The 26181-nt window shown below is 41.5% G+C and overlaps 1 protein-coding gene across 1 annotated transcript in view; it reads right to left on the reverse strand.

Annotated features, from left to right (window-relative positions):
* Window positions 1-1200: 1200 nt before the first annotated feature.
* The window catches only part of grk5 (G protein-coupled receptor kinase 5), a 233602-nt gene continuing 208621 nt past the window's right edge, over window positions 1201-26181 (reverse strand). Inside the window, exons 12-16 of the mRNA XM_033033840.1 lie at window positions 23197-23405; window positions 18584-18721; window positions 16787-16924; window positions 11304-11435; window positions 1201-4037 (exon numbers count right to left, since the gene is read on the reverse strand). Coding sequence (XP_032889731.1) covers window positions 3936-4037; window positions 11304-11435; window positions 16787-16924; window positions 18584-18721; window positions 23197-23405 — 719 coding nt within the window. The 3' untranslated portion in view covers window positions 1201-3935. The remainder of the gene's footprint in view (window positions 4038-11303; window positions 11436-16786; window positions 16925-18583; window positions 18722-23196; window positions 23406-26181) is intronic.

A 26181-nucleotide genomic window follows, 5' to 3' on the forward strand; every position in this document is an offset into this window, starting at 1 on the left:
TAGAATTAGGCCATTCGGCCCGTCAGGTTGACTCCGCCATTCAATCATGACTGATCTATCTCTCCTTCCTAACCCCATCCTTCTGTCTTCTCCGCATAAACTCTGTACTAATCAAAAATCTATCTCTGCCTTAAAAATATCCACTAACTTGGCCTCTGCAGCCTTTTACGGCAAATAGTTGTACAGATTCACCAACCTCTGACTAAAGAAATTTCTCCTCATCTCCTTCCTAAAAGAATGTCCTTTAATTCTGAGGTTATGACCTCTAGTGCTAGACTTTCCCACTCGTGGAAACATCCTAGTGAATGTGACGTAAAACTTGTAGCAGGCATTTGGACGCTCCTGCCTACTCCACCATTCCATAAGATCATGGCTGAGTTTTTAACCTTGGACCCACCTTCCTGCACTAACCACAAGCCTTGATAGTCCTACCATCCGAAAATCCATCAGTGTTAAACACAAAATCATGCCAGATATACCTTGAAGGGCACTGCACTCATTTTTTTACACACATTATTTTAGTACAGACGGACACATTAAACCTATCCAACTAAATAAACAGAGCCTCTGAAGTATTGGTACCACAGTTTGCCAGGCTATATAACAAGCCTTAGTTCAGAGACATTATTATTGAATGTTACATTAATTATAAATTATTTTTGATACAAAATAATTTATTTAGAAGGCCTAGTAAACCATATGTGTTTTTCATTTACCCTACCATTAGGTCTTATACAGAAAAAAATACAAGTTACCCTTCCACTATTAATTACTTTTGCACGTTGTCTACAGCCATTTTCTATCCATTGACTACTATTAGTAACTTTAAGTTACTCACCTTCAAATATAGTTTCTACAGTTATCCAGTAAATTGTCTAAACCGTCCACTCTGATCATCACATAACTGTACCTAAATCATTAAGCTTTCACAAGGAATACCTAAAGATCACTACCTTCAGGAGATTTTGGTTGTAAGAAATGACCTTTGTTGAAAACATCAAGGCTAAATAAAAGATCTACATGTAGAACAAGCACAGCCCCACTTAAAATGGATTTTGTGTCCAAAACTGCATTAATTGCATTCTGTTCAAAATATCATTGAACTCAACTGATTCAGGTGATATTTATTAGTAAATATTCAATTCCAATTAAATAAATATCTGCCAAGTAAACATTTTTGTGAAGTCAGTAAAAAGCAGATTTTTTTTTCTATTTTCATTTTTATTAATGAAACTTGTAAATTCCTGTTAAGTGAATACGAATACTTCAATTACTTAATTTTACAGTTCAATTTTAATGAAACATTGCTTGATACTATTTAAATTACAGTAATTTTCAAATATAAAACAATTCAGATTTCAGAAAACATTTCATTGCGATTAAAATGTGCACGGGATTTGGCCAAGAGAATAGTCTTACTCATTTTCTATTGTCATCCTCTGATAACTAAATACAATATTGACATATAATGACTATTCAAATAACAGGAATTGACTGTACATTAACGATGAGTTTTTATTTCCCCGCCAGGTAAATGTTATGGATATTATATATGTTCACATTGGTACGTTTAACCCTTACACCACCCATCTGGTTGACTGTAGACTTTACAACCCCTTCACAAAAGCTGACAGATATTCTGGTTAATATGCTTCAATCTTTGAAATTGGAGTAACATTTAAATCATTATGATCTGTAACACATTTGTAGGCTGGGGCAAATAAAAAATGTTTTAAATATTGGGGATGAAGTTAATTTGTTAATTATCAGGATTGGATGCAATTCTATTTTTTTTTCCATTTATATATACATGGTTTTCTCCAAAGGGGAATAGATTAATTCTCATTCGGCTCACTAGCTGGTGTGTAGCTGCCAGGCTTCCAAGCAGCGAGAGAATGTGATCGATTGATTGACCACTGACTGAAAATGTACATTATGCAAAATAAAACAGCCTGGGGATTTCTTAAGGCTGTATGAGATCCTCAGAACAGAACAAGAAGATATTATTCGAGGACTAATGCATTTCAACCTGTTCTGCACTTTGATTAGACTGTTTATCCACACAACACAACTCTTGTGGCAATGGGTGTGGAGAGTCCTAGGGCTACACTGCACAGGGTCAGGCCCATCGGCCCATCTTGCCATGCTGACCAGGTTGCTTATCTGAACCAATCCCAGATACCTACACCTGGCCCATACCCTTTCAAATTTTCCTATCCGGGTACCCATGTAAATGTCTTCTAAATGTTGCTTCTACCACTTCCTCAGGATGCTTGTTCCATGTACGCACCATTATTTGTGTGAAAATGTTCCTCCCTCAGGTCTCTTGAACATCTTTCCCCTCTCAGTGTAAACCTCTAGTGTTTGACTCTCTACACTGAGATAAAGACAGTGGCTGTTCACCTTATCTGCCCCTCATGATTTTACAATTGTTTCTAAGGTCATCCCTCAGCGTTCTAAGCTCCAGGGACAAAGTCTTAGTCTACCAAGTCTTTCCTTTTGCTGAACACAGTCAAAAACCTTGATTTTTTTTAGCAACCTTCTTTTTGACATCCTTCCTACAGCAGGGCTCCAGAACTGTACACAACACTTCATATGTGGCCTTATCAATGTCTTGTGCAGCTTTCATGTGATGTCCCAACTGCTCCACTCAAACCAGTGAAAGTAAGCAGGCCAGTTGTCTTTTTTCTTTTCTTTTTTTTCTCTTTAACTTTCATCCACCATGAATCATTTCTTAACAGCCCAACCTAGCAAGCTGAACCCACACCTGGGCCTTGGGCAATATACAGCCAGTCATTAGCAGGTGTGTGCGGCCCACCGAGAAAGATTGGCTTACAAAGGGAATATCCTTGCTTACAACCCAGCTTCACCTCTGCAAAATGCCAAAGATTAGGCACACACTGCAAATGGGAAATAAGAGCCAATTATCGAAGTGCTTCAGCAACATGGCACATTATGTTAAAACTCCACGACACAAGTCACCATCCATTACTTTTTGCATGAAAGACATTTCATGCAGATCACAACACCTAACCAGCAACACACGGTGTTAATCACAATAATTGAATGATATGTTTAAGTGGTGTAAGGGTCAACCAAATGTCCTTTCAATCATGGCAAAAGTAAACCGACTAAATTTCCCCCTTAATTGAGCATTTTCACATTGAAAAACATATTGTCCTTGACAAAGAATAATTATATGTGCTAAGAGAAGTATTTAAAGAAAAGAAATCTAGAATACATTCACTCAGATTAAAATGCCATTTACATATAAATTATAGGAAAGATGCACTTGTTAAATAAAAATAAAATGCAAAAAAAAAAACAATCCAAAGAAAGAGGGATATTTAATAAAATTCCAAGCTATAACAAACTACAAAAATATAAAATGAGTGCAGATATGGTAAAAGATATGAAAAATGTTCTATTGCAGAGTTAAGAAGTTCTCCTTCACTGTTAAATGCTGAGGAAGTCTTAAATCACAATTCATAAAAAATAGGTAAGATGTTCATTGTGGAATCAGCACTGGGCACAAAATTTACATCCTGATTCTGACTTGCTTTAAATACAAATGTACAAAATGTAAACCAAGACAGTTATAGAGAAATTTACAAAACCTCCTTTTTTTTTTAATAAAGACAAAATACAGTTCTAGTAAATGCTATATATTTTTTTTAAATACGTGCAAGTAGCCATTTTCATTGATTTGCTATTGCAATATTCTAAGGAGACACCACCTTGTTTCGAACATCATGATCCCAACCTCCAAGACAGACCTGAGAGGAAGTGAGGCAGCTAGAGCAAATAAAATGGAGTAGCTCTGTCGTGTGGAATGGATACCCTACCAGGAAACTGGTGCTTTCCCGCTAAATAGTTCCAGTAAATGGTAAAATCTGAAGAATACAAATATTCTCCACACGGACGATGAGCTGAGACTAGCTGTTTCCTCCAGAGTTCAAATTAGCTTGATGGCAATTCACATGGTGATTGGAATGAGCCTTCACACCTGTAGTGCTGTTTGAATGACTATGATGATTCTGCAAAAGAGACCACAGTTTATGTCTTTACCATTCGTTTTCAAGTCAGTACACTGCAAGCAGACTGTAAAAAGTAATTTTGATCGATGAGAACAAATGAATATTTTGACAGCAATCTCATAATGGAGAAATGCGTGGGAAGGAACTGCTTTGCTGGTTTAAACCGAAGATAGACACAAAATGCTGGAGCAACTCAGCGTGACAGGCAGCATCTCTGGAGAGTAGGAATGGACAATGTTTCAGGTCGAGTCCCTTCTTCAGAGTCTGAAGAAGGGTCTCGATCCAAAACGTAATCCATTCCTTCTCTCGAAAGATGCTGCCTGTCCTGGGGAGTTACTCCAGCATGTTGTGTCTATCTTCATACTGGAGAAATGTGGTTACATTCTGGAATCTAAAATGGAACCTTTCTCATTACGTGAAGAAATTTAGGTTAAGAATTTATATTTTCTTATTTCGCTGCCTTTAATTTGCTTTCTTTAAAAGGTATTTAATGTATTTAGTAGTTCAGTAATTACAAGATGTCAGTGCCTTGAATCTGCACAGCAGCTGACACCTCAGGGACCTGGGTAGACATAGAACACAGAACAGTAACGCACAGGTATGGGCCCTTTCGCCTACAATGTATGCCGCAAACAAAATGCCTTTAAACATCTCATCTGCCTGTACATCATCCATGCTGCTCTATTCCTTACACTTCCATGTGCCTATCTAAATACCTCTTAAATGGCACTATTGTAACTGTCACACCACCGGTCCAGGCCCCCACCACTCTGTGTATAAAACATGCCCCTCACATCTCCATTAAACTCTCTCAGCTCACCTTATAGCTATGCCCTCTAGTGTTGGATATTTCCACCCTGGGAAAAAGATTCTGACTGTCTATCTATGCCTCTCATAATTTTATATATTTCTATCCTGTCTTCTCTCAACCTCCAATGTTCCAGAGAAAACAACCCATGTTTATCCAACCTCCCCTTGTAGCTGAAAACATCGAACCTACGCAGTATTCCGGTAAACCTCCCATGCACCCTCTCCAAAGCCTCCACATCCTTCCTGCAACAGGGCGACTAGAACTGTACATCATACTCCAAATATGCATGCAAATACTCCAAATTACAATGGGGCTTCACCAAGACGAAATGACTTGAATAACCTGTCTAGTCTCTGCCATTTTCAGGGCAGGAAGAGAACCTGCACGGATGAATTTGTGGTGAAAGAGCCGTCTGCTCTTATGTGGTTTATGGGGAGCATAATCTGCTCTTGTGAGGCACTTCAGCAGCATTCCTGGTGTACCGTGAGCCCTATGTGTGGCTGGTATCTCCGGCTCCATTGAAAGCAGAGGTCCGGTCACAAGGAGTCCCTCACTGCTCAATAGACCATTCATTCAGCTGGTCATTACTGACATGTCACTACAGAGCTTCATGCTGGGCTCATGTACAAGAGACCAGTCCTCTTTGAAACCAGGCCAGAGTTAGAAACATTAAGGGTTGTGATCTCATTGAAACATGTAAGGGGCATGATGGGTGGATGTTGGGATGTTTTCACTAGTGGATGAATCTTGAACAAGGGGGCATAAACACAAAATAAGGAGCATTTTAATCAGATAGTTTATAGAAATTTTATTTTGCAGAGACTGGAAAATCTCTGGAAATTCTTTGCCCCAGAGAGTTATGGAGGCTAAGAGCATTTAAAATGGTAAAGTGCGGAACAGTGGGGCAGCAGTAGAATTGCTGCCTTACAGCACCAGAGACCCAGGTTCGATCCAGACCACAGGTGCTTTCTGATTAGAGTTTGCACGTTCTCCCTGGGACAGCGTGGGTTTTCTCGGGTGCTCCGCTTTCCTTCCACATTCCAAAGACGTGCAGGTTTGTCGGTAAATTGGCTTCTGTAAATTGTCCCTAGTGTGTAGGATAGAACTAGTGTACGGTGATTGCTGGTCCTAGCAGACTCGGTAGGCCGAAAGGCCTGTTTCCACACTGCATCTCAAAGTAAACAAATATTTAAAAGATCATTGCAAAGAGGGCAATGGGGATCTGTTACAGAGATGATGTTGAGGCCTGGGGTAGATCAGGAACAGGCTCTTTGGCCCATATTGTCCGTGCCAAACATGATGCCAAGTTAAACTAGTTTCATCTGCCCTCATGCAATCCATATCCCTCCATATCCATGTGCCTATCTAAAAGCCTCTTTAAATGCCACTATCGCATGCGCCCCCACCACCACCGCTGGCAGCACGTTCCAGGCACCCACCACTCTGTGTAAAAGAATCGCCACGCACATCTCCTTTAAACTTTACCCTTAAAGCTATGCCCTTTAGTCTTTGACATTTTCCACCCTGGGGAAAAGGTTCTGACTGTCCACCGTATCCATGCTCCCCAGAAATGTATCAGACCTCACCTCAGTCTTCAATGCTCCATAGCTAGTAGTCTCAAATCCAGGCCGCAAACTGGTAAACCCCTTCTGCACTCTCTTTAAAGCCTTCACATCCTTTCTGTGATAGGGCGATATTTCTACAGAATATCCTCTCCAGGTACCTTCAATCCTTTATGACCAGAATATTGCCTTCTTTGGCTCAGTATCCATTTTTCTTAATGTTTTTCTATGTTTCTATGGCTTACATTAATGTCCATTTTGTTGTATCCTCCCATATTGTTCTACACAACAGCGTACGGTTCTAAATACCATGCAACAAACCAAACATAAACATTTAAAAGGTCAGACAGTATGTCTGGAGAAAAAGGATGGGCTGACGTCCCGACCTGAAGCTTCACCCATCCTTTATCTCCAGAGACGATGCTGACCCACTGAGTTACTCCAGCACTTTGTGTCTATGTTTGGTATATACCAGCATCTGCAGTTCTTTGTTTCTATAAAAAATGCAAATACTTTGCACGGTGGTGCAGCGGTAGAGTTGCTCCCTTACAGCGCTTGCAGCACCGGAGACCAGGGTTCGATCCCGACTACGAGTGCTGTCTGTATGGAGTTTGTACGTCCTCCCCATGACTGCATATGTTTTCTCCAAGATCTTCGGTTTCCTCCCACACTTCCACACACAAAGACGTACAGGTACATAGGTAAATTGGCTTGGTATAAGTGTAAATTGTCCCTAGTGGGTGTGGGATAGTGTTAATGTGTGGGGATCACTGGTTGGTGTGGACCTGGTGGGCCAAAGGGCCTGTCTCCGTGCTGTATCTCTAAACTAGGCTAAACTAAAACATGCTGTAGATACATTGTAATCAAGTTGGGCAATTTGTGTTGGGAAGACTGGGGTCATTATTCATAGGAACATAGAAAATGTTTTCAGTACCCTGTTCAGTACCCCGTTCCTGCTTTTTACAATCAGTACCTCGTTCCTGCTTTTTCCCCATATCCCTTGATTCTGTTAGCCCTAAGAGCTAAATCTAACTCTCTTGAAAACATCCAGTGATTTGGCCCCCACTGCCTTCTGTGGCACAGATTCACAACTCTGGGTGAAAACATTTTTCCTCATCTCAGTCCTAAATGGCCTACCCCTTATTCTTAAAGTGTGACCCCTGGTTCTGGACACCCCCAACATGAGGAACATTTTTCCTGCATCTAGCCTGTCAAATCCATTAAGAATTTTATATGTTTCTATAAGATTCCCTCTCATCCTTATAAATTCCTGTGAATACAAGCCCAGTCGACCCATTCTTTCATCATATGTCAGTCCCGCCATCCCAGGAATTAACCTGGTGAGCCTACGCTGCAGTCCCTCAATAGCAAGAGAGTCCTTACTCAAATTAGGAAACCAAAACTGCACACAATACTCCAGGTGTGGTCTCACCAAGGCCCCGTTCAACTACAGTTGGACCTCCTTGCTTCTATTCTCAAGTACTCGCTGTGAAGGCCAACATGCCATTTGCTTTCTTCACTGCCTGCTCTACCTGCATGCTTACTTTCAGTGACTGATGAACAAGCACACACAGGTCTCATTGCATCTCCCCTTTTCCTAATCTGACACCATTCAGATAATAATCTGCCATCTTGTTCTTGCCACCAAAGTGGATAACCTCACATTTATCCACATTATACTGCATCTGCCATGCATCTGCCCACTCACCCAACCTATCCAAGTCACCCTGCAGCCTCATAGCCTCGTTGCATTCTGCTCGCAGCTCAAACTGCCACCCAGCTTGGTGTCATCTGCAAACTTGGAGATGTTACATTTACTTCCCTCATCTAAATCATTATTTAAAAGCTTACACTGGAGTAAGTTGAAAGAGGGCAGTTGTACATCATTTTACTTTTCCAAATAGTTAATTGTTTCATTCACAAAGAAAGTTTTCTGCTCTGTTCTGAATAAAAACCGGTCAAACTATCATGCACCGTCACTTTGAAGCTCCAATCCTTCAGCACAACGTCAGTATATCCCAGCCCAACCACTCCGCAAGATTTACTGCCGCTTTCGTCTACTCCAGTCAAATACATTGTCATTAATTTGGAAAATGATTATTTGCTTCTTGCATACACAGTCTCATGATGTATTTATAGAAGCATTCTCAAAATTTGTGTGTAGTAAAATCATTACATGGACGTGTCCGTGTGTTTGATGGCCAAAATTCTACCCAATTGTTTTTTGGTGGTGTTCTGCTTAAGGGAGTTAGATTGAATGTATGTAATACTCAAAAGCCTATCAGTATGTAATTCTCAAAAGCCTATCAGTTTTTCAAACCCTTCATGCTGTGCAACAGATGAGACAGATTTTTATCACAACTACATTAACCTGTATTCCATTTACCCCAACAAAACTATATATCAATTTTCGTTTAAAAACCTGCATCCCTGAGCAATTGCTTATTTGGAATTGAGTCAATGAGTCATACAGCGTGGAAACTAGCCCTTCAGCCCAACTTCCCCAAGCTGACCAACATGCTCCATCTACACTAACCCCACCTGTCTGCATTAGCCCCATAACTCTCCAAGTCAATCCTATCCATGTACATGTCCAAATATCTGTTAAATGTTTTGGTAGTCCATGTCTCAGCTACCTCCTATGGCAACTTGTTTCATATACCCACCACCCTTTATGTAAAAAAGTTACACCTCAGGTTTCTATTAAAACTTTCTCCCCTCACCTTGAACTTATGTCGTCCGGTTCTCGATTCCTCTACTTTCGGCAAAAGTCTGTGCATTTACACAATCTAATCCTCTCATGATTTTATACACCTTGATAAGATCACTCCTCATCCTCCTGCCCTCCAAGGAATAATGTCCTAGCGTGCTCAACATCTCCCGATAGCTCAGGCCCTCAAGTCCTGGCAACATCCTCGTAAATCTTCTCTGCACCCTTTCCAGCTTGACAACATCTTTCCTATAACATGGTGACCACAACTGAACCAAATACACTAAATGTGGACCAAAACTGAACATAATACTCCAAATGCGGCCTCACCAATGTTTTATTCAACTGTAACATGACCTCCCAACTTCTATACTCAATATTATGAAGGCCAATGTGCCAAAAGCCTTTTTGACTCCCCTATTTACCTGTGATGCTACTTTCAAGGAACTATGTACTTGTACTGCTCGATCCCTCTGCACTACAACCCTCCCCAGAGCCCTGCCATTCACTATGTAGGTCCTGCCCAAGTTAGACTTCCCAAAATCCAACAACTCGCATTGATCTGTTTTAAATTCCATCAACCATTCCTCAGCACACCTGCCCAACCAAACAAGAACCTGTTGCAGTTTTTGACAACCATCTTCACTATCTACAATACGACCCACTTTAGTGTCATCTGAAAACTTGCTAATCATGTCTTGTACGTTCTCATCCAAATCATTGATATAGATGACAAACAGCAATGGGTCCAGAACTGAACCCTGAGGCACACCACTTGTCACAGGCCTCCAGTCCGAAAAGCGACCTTCCACCATCACCCTCTGGTTCCTTCAATGAAGCCAATTTTCTATCCATTTAACTATCTCTCCTTGGGATGGAAGAACGATGTGTGTGGAGAAGTGGTCCAAAATATTGCTACTCTTTACGTGAAACCGATCAGGGGATAACTTACTGACTCAATGTGTTCCATGCTCCTTCATTTGTCATGTTCAGATTCAACCTTGTGTTGTCACTTGACAATGCCCTGTCTGAAAAATGCTCTGAGAATAGCTAAGGACAAACTGCACCCCCTCCACACAGACCTAGATCTCCTGCCATCAGGCAAGAGATACCGCAGCATCAAAGCCCGGACTACCAGACTGCTAAACAGCTTCCTGCCACAGGCTGCTAAACAGTCACTCCACCTGATTCTGCTGCTTTGCACTGACAATTTAATAACTCTGTACTGGCCACTTAAATCAGCTGCTCTGGACATTTTAATGACTGTTTTTACTGTATTTTAATGTTGCTGTTTTACCTGCTTTTAATTATTTATACTGTATCATCAGGGACTGGATTGTTTTTACTGTTATCATGTGTGAAATGTTTAAGTTTTAGGTGCGATGCTCCGGTATTCCCTGGGAAACGTCTTCTCATTTTGCACTGTACAATTGTTGCTTTGCAAGATGACAATAAAGGTTGATTGATTGATTGATTGATTGATTGATTGATTGATTGATTGATTGATTGATTGATTGATTGATTGATTGATTGATTGATTGATTGATTGATTGATTGATTGATTGGTTGATTGATTGATAGATAGATAAAGCACAGAATGGGGGCAGACATGCCCTAACCCAGTGAATTAGATCCATTCAGCTGAAAAAAATCCACTTAAGCTTTTGATCAAAGATCTAGATAAGTACCATGTAGGTGGCTTTAGTTCTTCACTGTTATATCATGGCTTTATGATGGAAAACTAATTATACCAACTCCACATTCCAGAAACTAATCTGCAGCAAAGTAAGCCTGCTTCAAAAATAAATTCAACATTGGAGCACAAAGTGTTAATTCTCATCTATATTACGCTGCAATTAGAGGGCAGTACAGATTTATGATTAGATTTACTGAGGAGGTACCACAAGATGGCACTAACTGTGCTCCACTGTGTTTCTGTGCCTCTCATTTACTTACTGATCTGGCATTTTTGTTAATTAAACCAATATTAACCATTAGCTTCTGATAAAGTTGAAGGAACCAAACAATAGAACCATTGTTTATAGTCGCGGGGCATTTTAGATGTCTCAGGTCACCAAATATAAATGTAAATCCAAATATAGATCACCAATATGAAAATTGTGGCAGCCAATGTAACGCAGATACACACAGCAACAGATACACCTTGCACAGATTAGTCGCACCTGCCGCCGGAAGAGCCTCTGAAGTAGAGTTCTCTTGGGTGGTTCAGGCAGGTAGCTCCTGTCAAGGTCCTGAGATAGACTTCCATTTGGACCAAATACATTCAGTTCCTTAAAACATTCCGTTTCTATCATCTGCGGTGAACAGAAGAAAAAAAGATTACTGACTGCACAATGAATGCACACAAAATATTTTCACATTTCCTCATTCAACGTATTTTGAACAAACATGGTGTATTTGTTATCAAAAAGCACGACACAATGCTCCTCACCTGTATCAACCGATTACCTGTCAGGCTTTGTCCTGCCCCCTTTCTTCCAGCTTTTTCTTTTCCCCCTCCCCCTGCAATCAGTCTGAAGAAGGGGCCAACCTGAAACGTCACCTATCCATGTTTTCCTGAGATGCTGTCTGACCTGATAAGTTAAGGGGCTGTCCCACTGCGGCGACCTAATTGGCGAGTTTAGAAGAGTTTAGGAGAGTTTGAAAAAGTGTCATGTTGAAGACCTCCTTCGACTATGTGGAAGACCTCCTTCAACCATGTTGAAGACTGGCTTCGACTAGCTTCGGGAAAATTGGACTCTGAATAGTGGAGAATGATGACAACCTCCTTCGATCTCCTTCGACCTCCCTTCCATAATGTTGAAGACTATCTACGATTACCTTCGACTACCCTCGATTACCTACGAATAACATGCCGACCTACTATGACCTACCTCGACTAAACCCATGAGTAAAAAAAATTCCAATAACATGGCGACCTTTTTTTACTCGCGGGCATTTTTCAGCATGTTGAAAAATACGCCGCGACTTACCTGAGGCCTTGAATACGTGGGGACTACTCTCGAGCATGAAGGAGAGTTACAAAGACCTCCTAAGTCCTCGTGTCGACCATGCTACGAGTATGAGTCGAGGGCAAACTCTTCTGAAGTCGCGGATTAGGTCGCCACAGTGGGACAGCCCCTATACTTTTTCGTAATTCAGCATCTACAGTTCCTTGTTTCTACAGTATATTTGTTTTTATTAACTGCTTGAAACAAATCAGCCACGAAGAACATGCTTAACGAGCATCTACCAGAGCAGGGTTTCGACCCACCTTCACTCCATAGATGCTGTATACCCAGCTGAGTTTCTCCAGCATTTTTGTCCACCTTCGATTTTCTAGCATCTGCAGTTCCTTCTTAAACACAGTATACACAGTTTTTCTTCCTTTCTTTAGCTTAATTTAGTTTAGAGATGTAGCATAGAAACAGACCCTTTGGCCCACTGAGTCCAGGCTGACTAAGGATCACATACACTGCTTCTCGCCTACACTGGGGACAAGTTACAGAAGCAAATTAACCTACAAACCTGCACATCTTCAGAATGTGGGAGGAAACCGGAGCACCCAGAGAAACCCCACGTGGGCACAGGGAGAACGTACAAACTCCGTACAGACAGCACCCATAGTCAGGATTGAAACCAGGTTTCTGGTGCTGTACGGCAGCAACTCTACCTAAACTTCCACTTTGTGAGTCCTTTGATTGAGAATGTCTTGTTTTCATTCTGGTTTTGTGGGTTCTGAGATGCTGATGGGATCCATGCAGGAATTACAGACACTTCCACAGGAGCAGGAGGGGGGTGATGGGCCAGGGTGAGCGGGTAATTTGAGAGGTGATTTGTTCCTTCCGTCATTTATATCCAGCTTCTGTGTGCTGCTGGAGCACAGTTTCTAGAGTATTTACATCCTCCTGAAAGCTCCTTCTCACTTTGACCAACCAATGGGTTAGAGATTCCCAGGTATGAGAAGTGGAGACGCTGCACTTCAAGGAATCTTTCAGCATATCCTTGAATCATGATCTCCACCCAACTGATAATTCCCTCCCACTGTAGAATGCAGAACAAAGTGTTTGTTTTGGGAGTCTGGTGTTAAATATTGTGAACACCATCACCTACCATTGTGAACGACCATCACCAGGTGCAGAAGTGAGAAAACGCACACCTCCAGATTCAGGGACAATTTCTTCCCAGCTATTATCAGGCAACTGAACCATCCTATCTACAACTAGAGAGCAGTCCTGAGCTACCATCTACCTTATTGGAGACTCTCAGACTATCTTTAATTGGACTTTACTGGACTTTATCTTGCACTAAACATTATTCACTTTACCCTGTATCACGACAGTGTGGACGGCTTGATAGTAAACATGATTAAACTTGATTATGGTCTTTCCGCTGACTGGTTAGCACGCAACAAAAGCATTTCACTGTACCTCAGTACACGTGACAATAAACTAAATTAAATCCAACATAGACAACTGAAAACAACTTGGGCCTCAATGCTGAGGATGCTGGTCTGCCAGACGACAATGATGACAGTTCGCTTCACCTTCTAGTGAACTTAGAGGATTTTGCAAAGGCATATTTCAGCACATATTTGTTGAAAGACAAATATAGAACCTGCCTCAGGCAGAGGCAATGCATGTAATCTGTCACACGCATTTACACCCGTACTGCTATGACTTGGAAAACAGGATGCCCCTAGGCACAGCAATGGGGCAGAATTCATTCATGATACATTTTCACCTCAGTGGTGTATTTAGTGTTGAACAAGGAACTGCAGATGCTGGTTTACACAAAAGGACACAAAATGCTGTCATAGCTCAGCGGGTCAGGCAGCCTCTCTGGAGATCATGGATAGGTGACGTTTTGGGTCGGTACCCTTCTTCTGACATTTTAGAGGGGGTGGGGGGGGGAGGCGGTGGGGGGGGGGGGGGGATTGGATGAAATCATGAAGAGATGTATCAACCCGAAACGTCACCTATCCATATTCTCCAGAGATGCTGCCTGACCCGCTGAGTTACTCCAGCACTGTGTGTCCCTCTGGTGTTTATAGAGCTTCTTTTTGTATACCAGTAGCGCAGCTAGTAGAGCTGCTGCCTCACTGATCTATGCTAGAGTCCCGGGTTTGATCCTGATCTCTGGTGCTGTCCGTGTATGGTCTGCACATCCTTCATGCAAACAAATGAGTTTCCTCTGGGTGCTCCGTTTTCCCCCCACATCTCCAAGACATGCAGCTTTGCAGGTTATTTGGCCTCCATAAATTGTAGGGATGAGAAAATTGGATAACAGAGAACTAGTGTGAATGGGTGAACGATGGTTGGTGTGAATTCAGAGGGCCGAGGGGACTGTTTCCATGCTGTGTCTCTTAACTAAACCAACACAAAGCTCATTGCTGTGTTTCGGTAAACCCTCTGGAAGAGAGTGACTCTCTGTGAGTGAGTCAACAGCTGGAAGAGGGTGATGTTTGACCACAATTACATTAAAAAAAGCATCATCCCATACCAAGCTCTACAATATATCTCTTCATAAAATAATTCCTCATCTATTGCTAATTTGTGGTCATGATGGTGTGGGAACAAGGAAAATAGCTCTGTTTCTATTTGTGGGCACATGGCTTAAGAAAAATGGCTTTCTTCAGTCCAAGTTCATTCAATTCATCAGACACATTGCCACCACTTTACATCAGATTCAAATCTCCAATCTAAGGAAAGGAAAGGGCTCATCCTCTAATATGGACTTCTATACCAAACTCATTCAGATACATTGCTGCAGCGTACCTCCGCAGCCTGAGTGCTGGAGGAGAGGGCAAGGAGGGATTAATAACATCACATTGTACTGATTACTGATGGTGTAATCAATCGGAGAGTAGCTGGTGTGAGAGAAGAGATGAGAGGTGCTGATCAGGACAGGGGGAGGGGGGGGGGGGTGGGAGGGGGCAAGAACATGCTAGTCTATTTAGGAAAACATTCACAATTCACTGCTAATGTTAAACACAGGTCGTGCAGAATCTCTGGAGAACGTGGATAGGCGACTTTTGGGGTTAGGACTCTTCTTCAGATTGTGAGGAAGGGACCCAATCTGAAACTTTGCAAACCCATGTCGTCCATAGATGGCGTCCAACTCATTGAGTTACTCCAGCACTTTGTGTTTAGCCCAAGATTCCTTGGGCACCAATGTCATATCTTTCAAAACACTGCTGAAGTACAATGCTGACACTACGTGTGTGAAGGGAGAAAGCTTCAAAAAACAGATACGAGTAATATAGCTTAAACACCATTAACCCAACCTCACCTGACACAGGAACGACAAACAGAAAAAAAGGGCCAATGTTAACTTATGGAGCACTTTTCAGAACCTTTGCAGCCAAAAAACAAATATGCAGATAAATGAAACGTTGCCTGAAGGATAAAGTGGCGAGAACACTGGGGAAGGGGGGAGAGGGGGGAGGGAGGGGGGGAGTGGGAGGGGGCAATCCTCTGCTCTTCTATAGAATAATATGAGGGATTTTTTGCATCTACCTGAGAGCAGACAGAACCTCAGTTCGTCGGAGAGGCTGAGAATCGAGAACTAGAGGACATTGGTTTAAGGTGAGGGGGGAAGGTTTAATAGGAACCTGAGGGGTAACCTTTTTTACACAAAGGGTGGTGAGTGTATGGAACAAGTTGCTGGAGGAGGTCATTGAGGCAAGTAATATCATAATGTTTAAAATACATTTGGACAGGTACATGGATAGGATAGGTTTCGAGGGTTATGGGTGAATCGCAGGCAAGTGGGACTAGCGTAGATGGGACATGTTGGTTAGTGTGGGCAGGTTGGGCGGAAGGGCTTGTTTCCACACTGTATCATTCTACGGTTATACCTCCAACTCTGCAGTTTTCCCAAGGGCTGCATAGGCAGGTCAATCTAGATTATTGGTGCACAAGACTCCAGAAGTCACTCAGAGATGAGAGTGCTACTATTCATAAAATGTAGTGCATGAATTACATCCATGCAGCACTAATTTAACTGAGCAAGGGTGTGCATGCAATGTAACAAATATTGCGAGATTTTAGACACATGCATACTTCTTAATTAATCTCCAATGCTCCTGTTGTTATTTATCCAGCTGTGTTTCATCCTTAACAAACTTCTGCTTAGGTAGAATGGTTGATCTTAGAGTCATAGTTATTGAGTGATACAGTGTGGAAACAGGCCCTTTGGCCCATCTTGCCCACACGGGCCAACATGTCGCAGCTACACTAGTCCCACCAGCCTGCATTTAGTCCATATCCCTCCAAATTTGTCCTATCCATGTACCTAAACATTGAGATAGTCCCAGCCTCAACTACCTCCTCTGGCAACTTGTCCATACACCCACCACCCTTTGTGTGAAAAGTTACCCCTCAGATTCCTATTAAATCTTTTGATAATGAGAGGCCCTCTGATCCTCGATTCCCACACTCTGGGCAATAGATTCTGTGCATCTACCAGATCTATTCCTCTCATTTTTAAATTCTGAACAGAGGCTATTACATGCTTTTTATATATTTTCATAAACTGCTTCTGTGAATAACCAACATGACGAAAGAAAAGCTGACTGTCATAAGTTTAAACAGCAAGCTAACACGAGGAATACAATCTTTCTTTCAATGCAGCCAAATTCAAAAGGAAATGGTATTTGGCTCACCTCATTCTGCCAGGGAATAGAAACACAGCCAGTAGAAAACTTTGAATAGAAATCGTCATCCGTCTGGTCCAGGTTCACCCCTTTCACAGTGGAGAACTGTTCAATATCCAGCACATCTTTGCAGTAGACTGCTCGTGGCTGTTGGAAGAGCAACAAATAACATGAGAAATGCCTGCAGTGCCACGAAACACAGAACAAAACAGACGCAGAACGTTCACATTTTCTCCCTTTTTTCTTCCAAAATTGTTTGTCAAACCCTGTGCTCAATATATTCGCTGGGAAGGGGAAGAGAAATTGCTGGGGATCACAGCTTTTCACCCATTAGAGGTGTAGTGTAGAATAATAGGCCACGGCATTGTAGCCAGTGCTAAAATGTAATCTATTAAAGCCTTCATATAGTTAGAGGACGTCTGAAGGTTATATTTCCCAGCTTGACCGGATTCAGATCTGCTTTCCAGAAATGGAGGCAGGATTTAAAACAACATTTCATTGTGCTGTGTAAACAAATCAACAAGTTATGATTTACAAATATGAATATTTAATCAGCTCCCTTTCTGAATGGCCATAACCCAATTCCCCAAAGCAGCTGCAAATGGCTTCTAATAGTTTTTCTTGAAATTTAAAGAAAACTTCTATGTGCAATAAATTGTAGTGAATGAGTCATTACACCAGTGGACATTACACAAATTTACAACAATCCAGTTTGGGTAATTTGCGGTTTTATGAGATTCTATTTGGATGAGTGGTAATGACAATGCACTGAGCTCATGTACAGGCTGAAAATTGGTGCGGCTCCACTAAGTAGTGGTCCAGAGGGAAGGTTAAAGAGGAAATGTATATTATGTTGCGTGGAAGTAAGATTCCTGCATGTTCGGCCTGTTAACTTAGAAAACTGCCAAACCCTGGAATGTCTCTGAGAGTTTTTGTCATCCTGCAAATCTGACCAGGCTCCAGTCAAGCTGTGGTATCGAGAAACTTTACAAATTTAAGCAACTAGTCAAAATAAAAATCTAAAATGAAATGTAGAATGGGCAATAGCACTTATTAAGAATTAAAAACATTAAGCTAAACTCAAAATAAAAGGGAACTTATCTTTCTCTTTGGAGAAACAAGGAACTGCTGATACTGGTGAAGCAAGGAAAGACGCAAAATGCTGGAGTAACTCAGCGAATCAGGCAGCATCCCTGGAGAATACGGAGAGGTGACATTTCAGGTCAGGGCCCTTCTTCAGACTCTAAAGAAGGGTCCTGACCCGAAATGTCACCTATCCATCTTCTTCAGGGATGCTGCGTTATCCTCCGAGTTACTCGAGCATTTTTGGGTCCTATCTTTCTCTTTTGTTTCCTGATCCACATCCCTGCATTCCCCATTGAAATCAATAGGGTTACACACTCTGTGCCTGGGCAGCAACTGGGAACTCCTTCTTCTGTGTACATTGCTGAGGAGTGTGGAATGAACTGACCAGGGTGGTACCGCTTGGATCTCACATATATAAATAATTGCCGTAGGTTCTGAATTGAATTGAATTGAATACTTTATTGTCACATGTGACAAGTCACTGTGAAATGTTTTGCTTGCATACCATGCCAAGGTATATAAATAGTCGCCCATAAAGGGCACTTACAAAGTTACAAATTCACCGCCCCCCCCCCATCCAGTTCCCCCATAGTTCTTTCCCCCATCCCCCCTCCCTCACAACGGTTCTGTTTGTAATTGCTCGATGTTTACTAGCAAAATCTGGGCCATATCGTTCAACATATCTGCAAATGATCCTTCCAGCAGTGCCTCATTACTCACATCAGGTACAAATGGAGGCTCCATGATGCCCGCTTCTAATCGTTTGAAGTTGATATCCCTGAAGAATGGGGTTTTCTTCACATCCGAAGCACCATCCCCCGCACATCCCAATCTTTGCTTGGGGTCTTTGGTTAGCAACTATTGAGGGAGGAAAAAAATCGGAAATTTCACATAGTTACCAATTCTTCAAACAGACAACTCGAAATTTTCATCAGAGTTGCACATATTTGTGTCAATCATCTCAGGTTAGTTGCCATTGCCCATATTAGTGTGATAACACATTAGGGGTACACTTTGGTATTAAGCATTTGGGGATGTCTTGAGATCAAGGTAACTGCAACAAGCAAAGTCCTCTCTATTTTGGTGGTGCAGATTATATTGTATTCTAATTATAATATATTTATGAATACAAACATCATTCCCCCTATTTTTCCTATTTGTCTTTTTGCCTTTATACCAGCAAATGTACACATTTCTTTTGTAATCCAGCTTCTGCAATTCCTTGTTCTCTCGGTTATGACGAAGAAGAAATCTGTTCACATGGGAAGTAAAAGGTTAGTTTGATTATGTCACTTTAATCCTCGAGTTTTTAAAAGATTTCGAGTTTCAGTTAAAGCGATATGCTTCATTCCACGTTAAGAGAACAGGATGACAAACTGATCTTTGAATTCTGTGCATGCAATACCATTGCTTTAATAAAATGGATGGACTGGGTGATTGCAGACTGAAGAAGGGTCTCAACCCGAAACATCACCCATTCCTTCTCTCCAGAGAAGCTGCCTGTCCCGCTGAATTACTCCGGCATTTTGTGTCTACCTTCGATTTAAACCAGCATCTGCAGTTCTTTCCTCCACTGTGTATTTGAAATTGCTCAAAGATCTCTACACATATTATATACCAATCGTCTGCTTGAAAACCAGTATTCGTAGATCATTCTGAGAAATATGATAGCAATAAATATGATAACAGATAGGGTGGACATAGAATCTTTTTCCCAGGATGTAAAAATCAAATTCTAGGGGGCATAGCTTTAAGGTGAGAGGGGCAAAGTTTAAAGGGGATGAGTGGCGCAGGTTTGTTACACAGAGGGTGGTGTGTGCCTGGAACACACCGCCTGGGTCGTAGCGTCAGGTACGTTTCTGGCATTTAGGAGTTTTTGGATAGGCTGATGGACATGTAGGGAATGGAGGGTTTCTGGGTTATATAAGTGATGGTGCAGACATTGCGAGCCAAAGGGCATGGTTTTGTGTGGTGCTGTTCTATATTCTATGAATCTAGCATGATTGTTCAGCTTGTACAGTAACTGCTCAGAAGTTCCAGCTCACACAGAGATCTCTAATCAACAAGCACTGTGGGATTTCCTTTACCAGAAGCACTGCTGTGGTTTAAGATGGCGTCTTACCACCATCTTTTCAAGCACAATAAATGTTAGCCTTGCCAATAATTTCCAGATCCCATAAATGAGTAAAGAAACATATGTAATATGCCCGAGGCTGCCAAAGCTATCAAAATCCAATAGGAGGCAGACTAATTCATTAAACATGAGAGCGATTTCCTTACAGTGTGGTTGCAAGTTTTCTTTTTTACCACACGCATCCCAGCTGCTTTTATGCCCGGCCACATACTATGGATAGTTGTAACACTGTGCCAAACCCAGAAAGCAAATAAGCTAGCAGGAAATTAGCAATTCATGTTCCGCAAATAAAAATAATTAAATAGGACTGCAAATGCTGGAAATGGAAATAAAAATCAGAAACTGCTTGAAATACAGAGCAGATCCAATAATGTGAAAACTCCTGCCAATGCTTCACCTTTCCATATCAAGAGTCAAGAGTGTTTTATTGCCATATGTCTCGAAACAGAACAATACAATTCTTACTTGCAGCAGCAGCAGCACAACAGGTTGGTAAACACCACACTCAATAGATCATATAAAAAAAACAAACAAAAAAAGCTCAATAAATTAAAAAAACCAATTGTGTTCAAAAACAAAACAGAGCCCAAAGTCGCCAATGAAACCTAGGCAGCTCGTAGTTCAGAGTTTAGTTGGAGTTCGTAGTGTTCAATAGTCTGATGGTTGTTGGAAAGAAGCTGTTCGTGAACCTGGACAATACAGCTATCCATGGATGTCATTAGATATCCATGGATCTCTTGTACATGAGAGGAAGCATGATATCCACGATCTCCAATGAATTTCAGTGTATTTCCTGTACATAATAGGGACCATGACATGGCACATGAAGGTATTTTAACAAGAAAGGAATTTTGCAGGATGCATTATCTGCAAAAACTCTTAGTAGCTTGGTCTGAGCTAAAAATTACCTCACCAAACATTATGTCAAAAATACCTAAGCTTGCTCAACACAACCGCCTCCTCAGAAGCACCATGCCAGGTGTGAAAGAGGAAGGTTACAAGGACAGAGAAAGATTTTTTCCGATAAATAAACTCTTAATTTGAGTTGCAGGCTCAGGAAGAGGCAGTAGTTAAATGCTTAACCAGAGGCCATGGTCTCAGAATAAAAGGACATAGCTTTAGAAAGGAGATGAGGAGGAATTTCTTTAATCAGACAGTGGTGAATCTGTGGAATCCATTGGATATATTTAAGGCAGAGATTGACAGATTCTTGATTCGTAAAGGTGTCAGGGGTCATGGGGAGAGGCAGGAGAATGGTGTTAAAAGGGAAAGAAAGATCAACCATGATGGAGTAGACTTGATGGGCCAATACTACTCCTAGAACTTATAAACATGCTTGGGCAGGGTGGTTGTGTTAATGCAGATTTACAAGAATGATCCCAGGAATGAATAGGTTAACCTATGATGAGCGTTTGTCGGCACGGGGCCTGTACTCGCTGGAGTTCAGAAGAATGAGGGGGGACCTCATTGAAAGAATATTACAGAATTACAGAATCCACTATTACAGTAGTGAAAGGCTTGGATAGAGTGGATGTGGACAGGATGTTTCCATTAGTGGGAGAGTCTAGAACTAGAGGTCATAGCTTTAGAATTAAACATGTTCTTTTAGGCAGGAGATGAGGAGAAATGTCTTTAGTCAGAAGGTGGTGAATCTGTGGCATACTTTGCTACAGAAGACTGTAGAGGCCAAGTCAGTGGATATTTTTAAGGCAGAGATAGATAGATTCTTGATTAGTACAGGTGTCAGAGGTTATGAGGAGAAGGCGGAAGAGTGGGGTTAGGAGGGAAAGATAGATTAGCCATGATTGAATGGCGGAGTAGACGATGGACCGAATGGCCTAATTCTACTCTTATTCCTTAAGACCTTATGAAAGAGAGGCAAAGAGCGCTAGGGTTGAGAGGTAGGAAGAAACTGCAGATGCTGGTTTACACCAAAGATAGACACAAAATGCTGGAGTAACTCAGCAGGACAGGCAGCATTTCTGGAGGGTCTGAAGGGTCCGGACCTGAAAAGTTACCCATTCCTTCTCTCCAGAGATGCTGCCTGTCCCGCTGAGGAACTCCAGCATTTTGTGTCTAAGGTTTAGCGGTACCTCTGCCAATGCTGACAACATAAGGAATGGGAACAGGAGGAGCCCATCCGTCACCTCAAGTTTGCTCGAGCATTTAATAATTTCACCCAATTTCACTTCCTTACCCGATTCCCTTGGTAATCCAGATATCAAAAAAGTTCAGCCCCGAATAAACCCAATGGCTATGGGGCAGCACAGTGGCCTAGTGGCAGAGCTGTTGCCTTATAGCGCCAGAGACCCGGGTTCGATCCTGACTATGGGTGCTATTTGTACGGAGTTTTGCGTTCTCTCGGTGGCCATATGGTATTTCTCCGGGTGTTCCGGTTTCCTCCCACACTCCAAAGACGTACAGGTTTGTAGGTTAATTGGCTTCAGTAAAAATTGTAAATTTTCCCTAGTGTGCAGGAGTAGGATAGTGTTAGTGTACGGGGTGATAACTGGTCGGCACGGACTCGGGTCGAAAGGCCTGTTTCTGTGCTGTATCTCTAAAGTCCAAAATACTCAGCATCAACAACCCTCTGGGATAAGGGAATCCAAACATTGAACCAGAATGCCCGATATAGGAGGAGGAGTGTGTTTGACCCTTTGAGCTTACTTTGCCACGTAATGGTTTGGGCTGATCTCGTCAATAGAGTTTTCCTGCACTATCCCCGCATTCTTGGATCCTTTATTATGCAAGATCTCTGCTTTGATTTAACTCTATGACTGAGTCTCCACTCTCATCCAGGTTAGAGAATTCCAAAGATTCACCACCATCTGTGTGAAGATATTTCTCTTCCTCAAGTGGAAATGGTAGAAGCGGTTACAATTACAATGTTTAAAAAACATTTGTACAGGTACATGTTCAGGAAAGGTTTAGATGGCGACGGGCCAAAAGCAAGCAAAGAGAATTAGGGCACGCAGGCAACTTGGTTGGCATGGACAAGTTGGACCAAAGGGCCTGCTTCTGTGCTGAATCGATAATGCCATCCGCAAACACTACTATAATAACCACTGCCAGTATGCTTAAAATGGTAATTTCCCTTCCACAAGAGCAAGTGCAAACTTTAGTGAAGGATATCTGAGTGCTCTTACGGAAGGTGGGTTGACCATTAAATATATTTGAGATATTATTTACTGGAGCTTACCAACTTGCAAATAGACTTTGCCTCCTCAGAGAACTTGTCTGAGTACGTTTCTTCTGTTTCCAACACTCGTCTGTCCACCTCCTCCCTTTTGACTTTCTCTTTCCGACCTCTAAATGGGGACTGGCCAGCAATCATTTCAAAGATCAAGCACCCCAGAGCCCAGAGATCGGGGCTCAATGTATATCGACGATTATTTAGTACCTCTGGTGCTAGAAAACAAAACTCCAAATTTAAAATCTGAACTTAGGTCAACAGATTCAAATTTCAATAAAAGAAAATCAGATTGATCCAACTCCTGTACAAATTGAGAGAAGCAACAAAATACTCAGAATTGTTTCCATAACCACTGACGAAACTGCAAATCACAAATCTTAATAAATATTTAGATTCTGAAACAAGCATTCATGCTGTCATTAGTTGGAGTTTAATCTTATTTTATTAAGCCACCAGAAATATTGTAGCAAAACATAAGCTAATGGTTCTTCTTGCTACATAGATGCTGCATAGTTCTTCTTGCTACATAGATGCTGTAAAACATAAGCTAATGGTTCTTCTTGCTACATAGATGCTGTTTGATTATGTTGAAATGTTTTATTGTAACCATGTATAATCTTTCCGCTGACTAGATAGCATGCAACAAAAAAGCTTTTCACTGAGCTAATAAGCTAAATTTAAAAAATAATCCAATATTTCCAGCATTTTCTGCTGTGTTTCAAGCTCCCAGACTCCATGGCATTTTGACTTTTGCATTACTTGAATTTTGGCCCTGTCACTTTGAGAACCTTAAGCCCCTGTCCCACTGTACAGGGAGGTAATTCACGAGTTCTCCCGAGTTTTCCCCTGATTTGAACTTGGAGAATATCCGTAGCGTGTCCGTAGGAGTTCGTGGATGTCTCGTAGCGGCTTGTAATGCTAACGGTAGGTACTCGGGACATCCGGTAAGCTCGTGACGCTTTTTCATCCCTGTAAAAAATGTCCACGTGTAAAAAAATACTCGCGGTGAAAAGAATTGTTAATTTTTACTCATAGTTGACCATTACGAGCCGCTACGAGACATCCACGAACTCCTACGGACCCGCTACGGACATTCTCCGAGTTCGAATTAGGGGAAAACTCGGGAGAACTCGTGAATTACCTCGTACAGTGGGACAGGGGTTTTATACAGCCAACTGCAAATTTAATATATTACCATGTTTAGCTCCGAGGAAGACAGTACATATACCTTGGTTATAATGTTAATTTCCCAAATCTTGAGAATGACCCGCAGAATAATTTGGAGTGATGTTCCTCTGTGTCCTCAATATCAAATGAACTTAGTCAGAGTACTTCAAGGCAATAAATTAAAGTCATACTGGAGATACATCCAATTGCATTGTCCACAGCCCTGTCTTCCGCTCTGTGGCATTGCTATTTGTAAATAAACTGTAGGTGAGTGGTTGAACTGCAGTGGTACCTTGCTGTTTAATGCAATCTGATTCAAACTCTCTTTAAATTAATCTGTAATGCAATTACATGAAAATGATATCAACAAATAAATACTTTCCCCACCAGATCTGGCGGAGGAGTTGTCTTATTTAATTGAAGTGCTGTTAATTCTACAGGTAACAATACAGGTCAGATGAAGGATTCCACAAATGGGCTTCTTGCCTTCAGAGAATATAAGATCTTGGATAACTTTGTACAACTTTGATTGGCCACAGTTTGGACACTGTGTACTATATAGTTCTGGGCACCATATATAGGAAGGTTTTGACTGGACTGGAGAAGATTTTAGGGTGTTGCCTGGAATAGGATGGGTTTGTTTTCTTTTAGAGGTATACAAAATTATGAGGGGCGTTGATAGCATAGATAGGAGGAATTTTCGCCTTGTAGCAGGTGTCTATAATTTGAGGGCATTGGTTAATGGTAAGGGGAAAGATGTTTAGAGGGGATCTGAGGGGAAAAATGTTGACTGTGAAAGTTAGAGTTCACTGAGAGTTAGTTGAAACTGGAACACTCTTCCTGAGGGGTGGTGGAGGGAAGTAGTCTCAAAACATTTAAGACATATCTAAATGAGCATTTCAATCAACAAGGCAGAGATGTCACAGACCAAATACTGGTGATGGTTAATCTGGAAATCTTTGCCACACAAGGCTGTGGAGGTCAAGTCAATGGATATTAAGGCAGAGATAGATAGATTCTTGATTAGTATGGGTGTCATGGGCTATGGGGAGTAGGCAGGTGAATGGGGTTATGAGGGAAGGATAGATCAGCTATGATTGAATGGTGGACTAGTCTTGATGGGCCGAATGGCCTAATTCTGCTCCTATCATTTATGAATTTATGAACTGGTAAATGGGATTGGTCTAGATGGGTACCACAGTCATCATGGACGTGGTGGGCCGAAGGGCCTGTTTCTGTGCTGTTTGACTATAACTATGATTAAAGGAAAACTGTAATGCATGTTTTAAAGGGTGCAGACAACAAGACAATTTATTGCAGTGATCTTGTTCTAATTATTTTAGATTGTAACTTAACCAATTTAGATGAAAAGAAAACTGAAAATGTAAAGAGACCAATTAATAATTGATTAAGAGCTTGTTTACCCATGCCTTGATACCAAATCCAATGAAGGTCTGTGGTGGCTGCCAAGACATTATACAGCATTGTAAATGCATTACGTACTTCTCTTATCAGGAGATGAGCCACAATATAAAGTCAATCATTAAGAGGGAAATACACTACCTACACTTAGCAGAATGATGTTATTCTGTAAAGTAAATTCCTTGGTATGGCAGCCCACGGCATTTGCGTTTCTTTTAGAACATTTACAACCAGTTTAGTATTTTTTTTAGTTTTGTTTAGTATAGTACAGTGGAAAGCGGTTGTTGAGTGCTAACCAGTCAGCAGAAAGACTACATGATTACAATCGAGTCATCCACAATGTGTAGATACATAATAAAGGGAATAACATTTAGTGCAAGATAAAGTTCAATAAAGTCCGAT

The sequence above is a fragment of the Amblyraja radiata genome, chromosome 15 (genome assembly GCF_010909765.2).
Source record: "Amblyraja radiata isolate CabotCenter1 chromosome 15, sAmbRad1.1.pri, whole genome shotgun sequence".
Classification (NCBI taxonomy): domain Eukaryota; kingdom Metazoa; phylum Chordata; class Chondrichthyes; order Rajiformes; family Rajidae; genus Amblyraja; species Amblyraja radiata.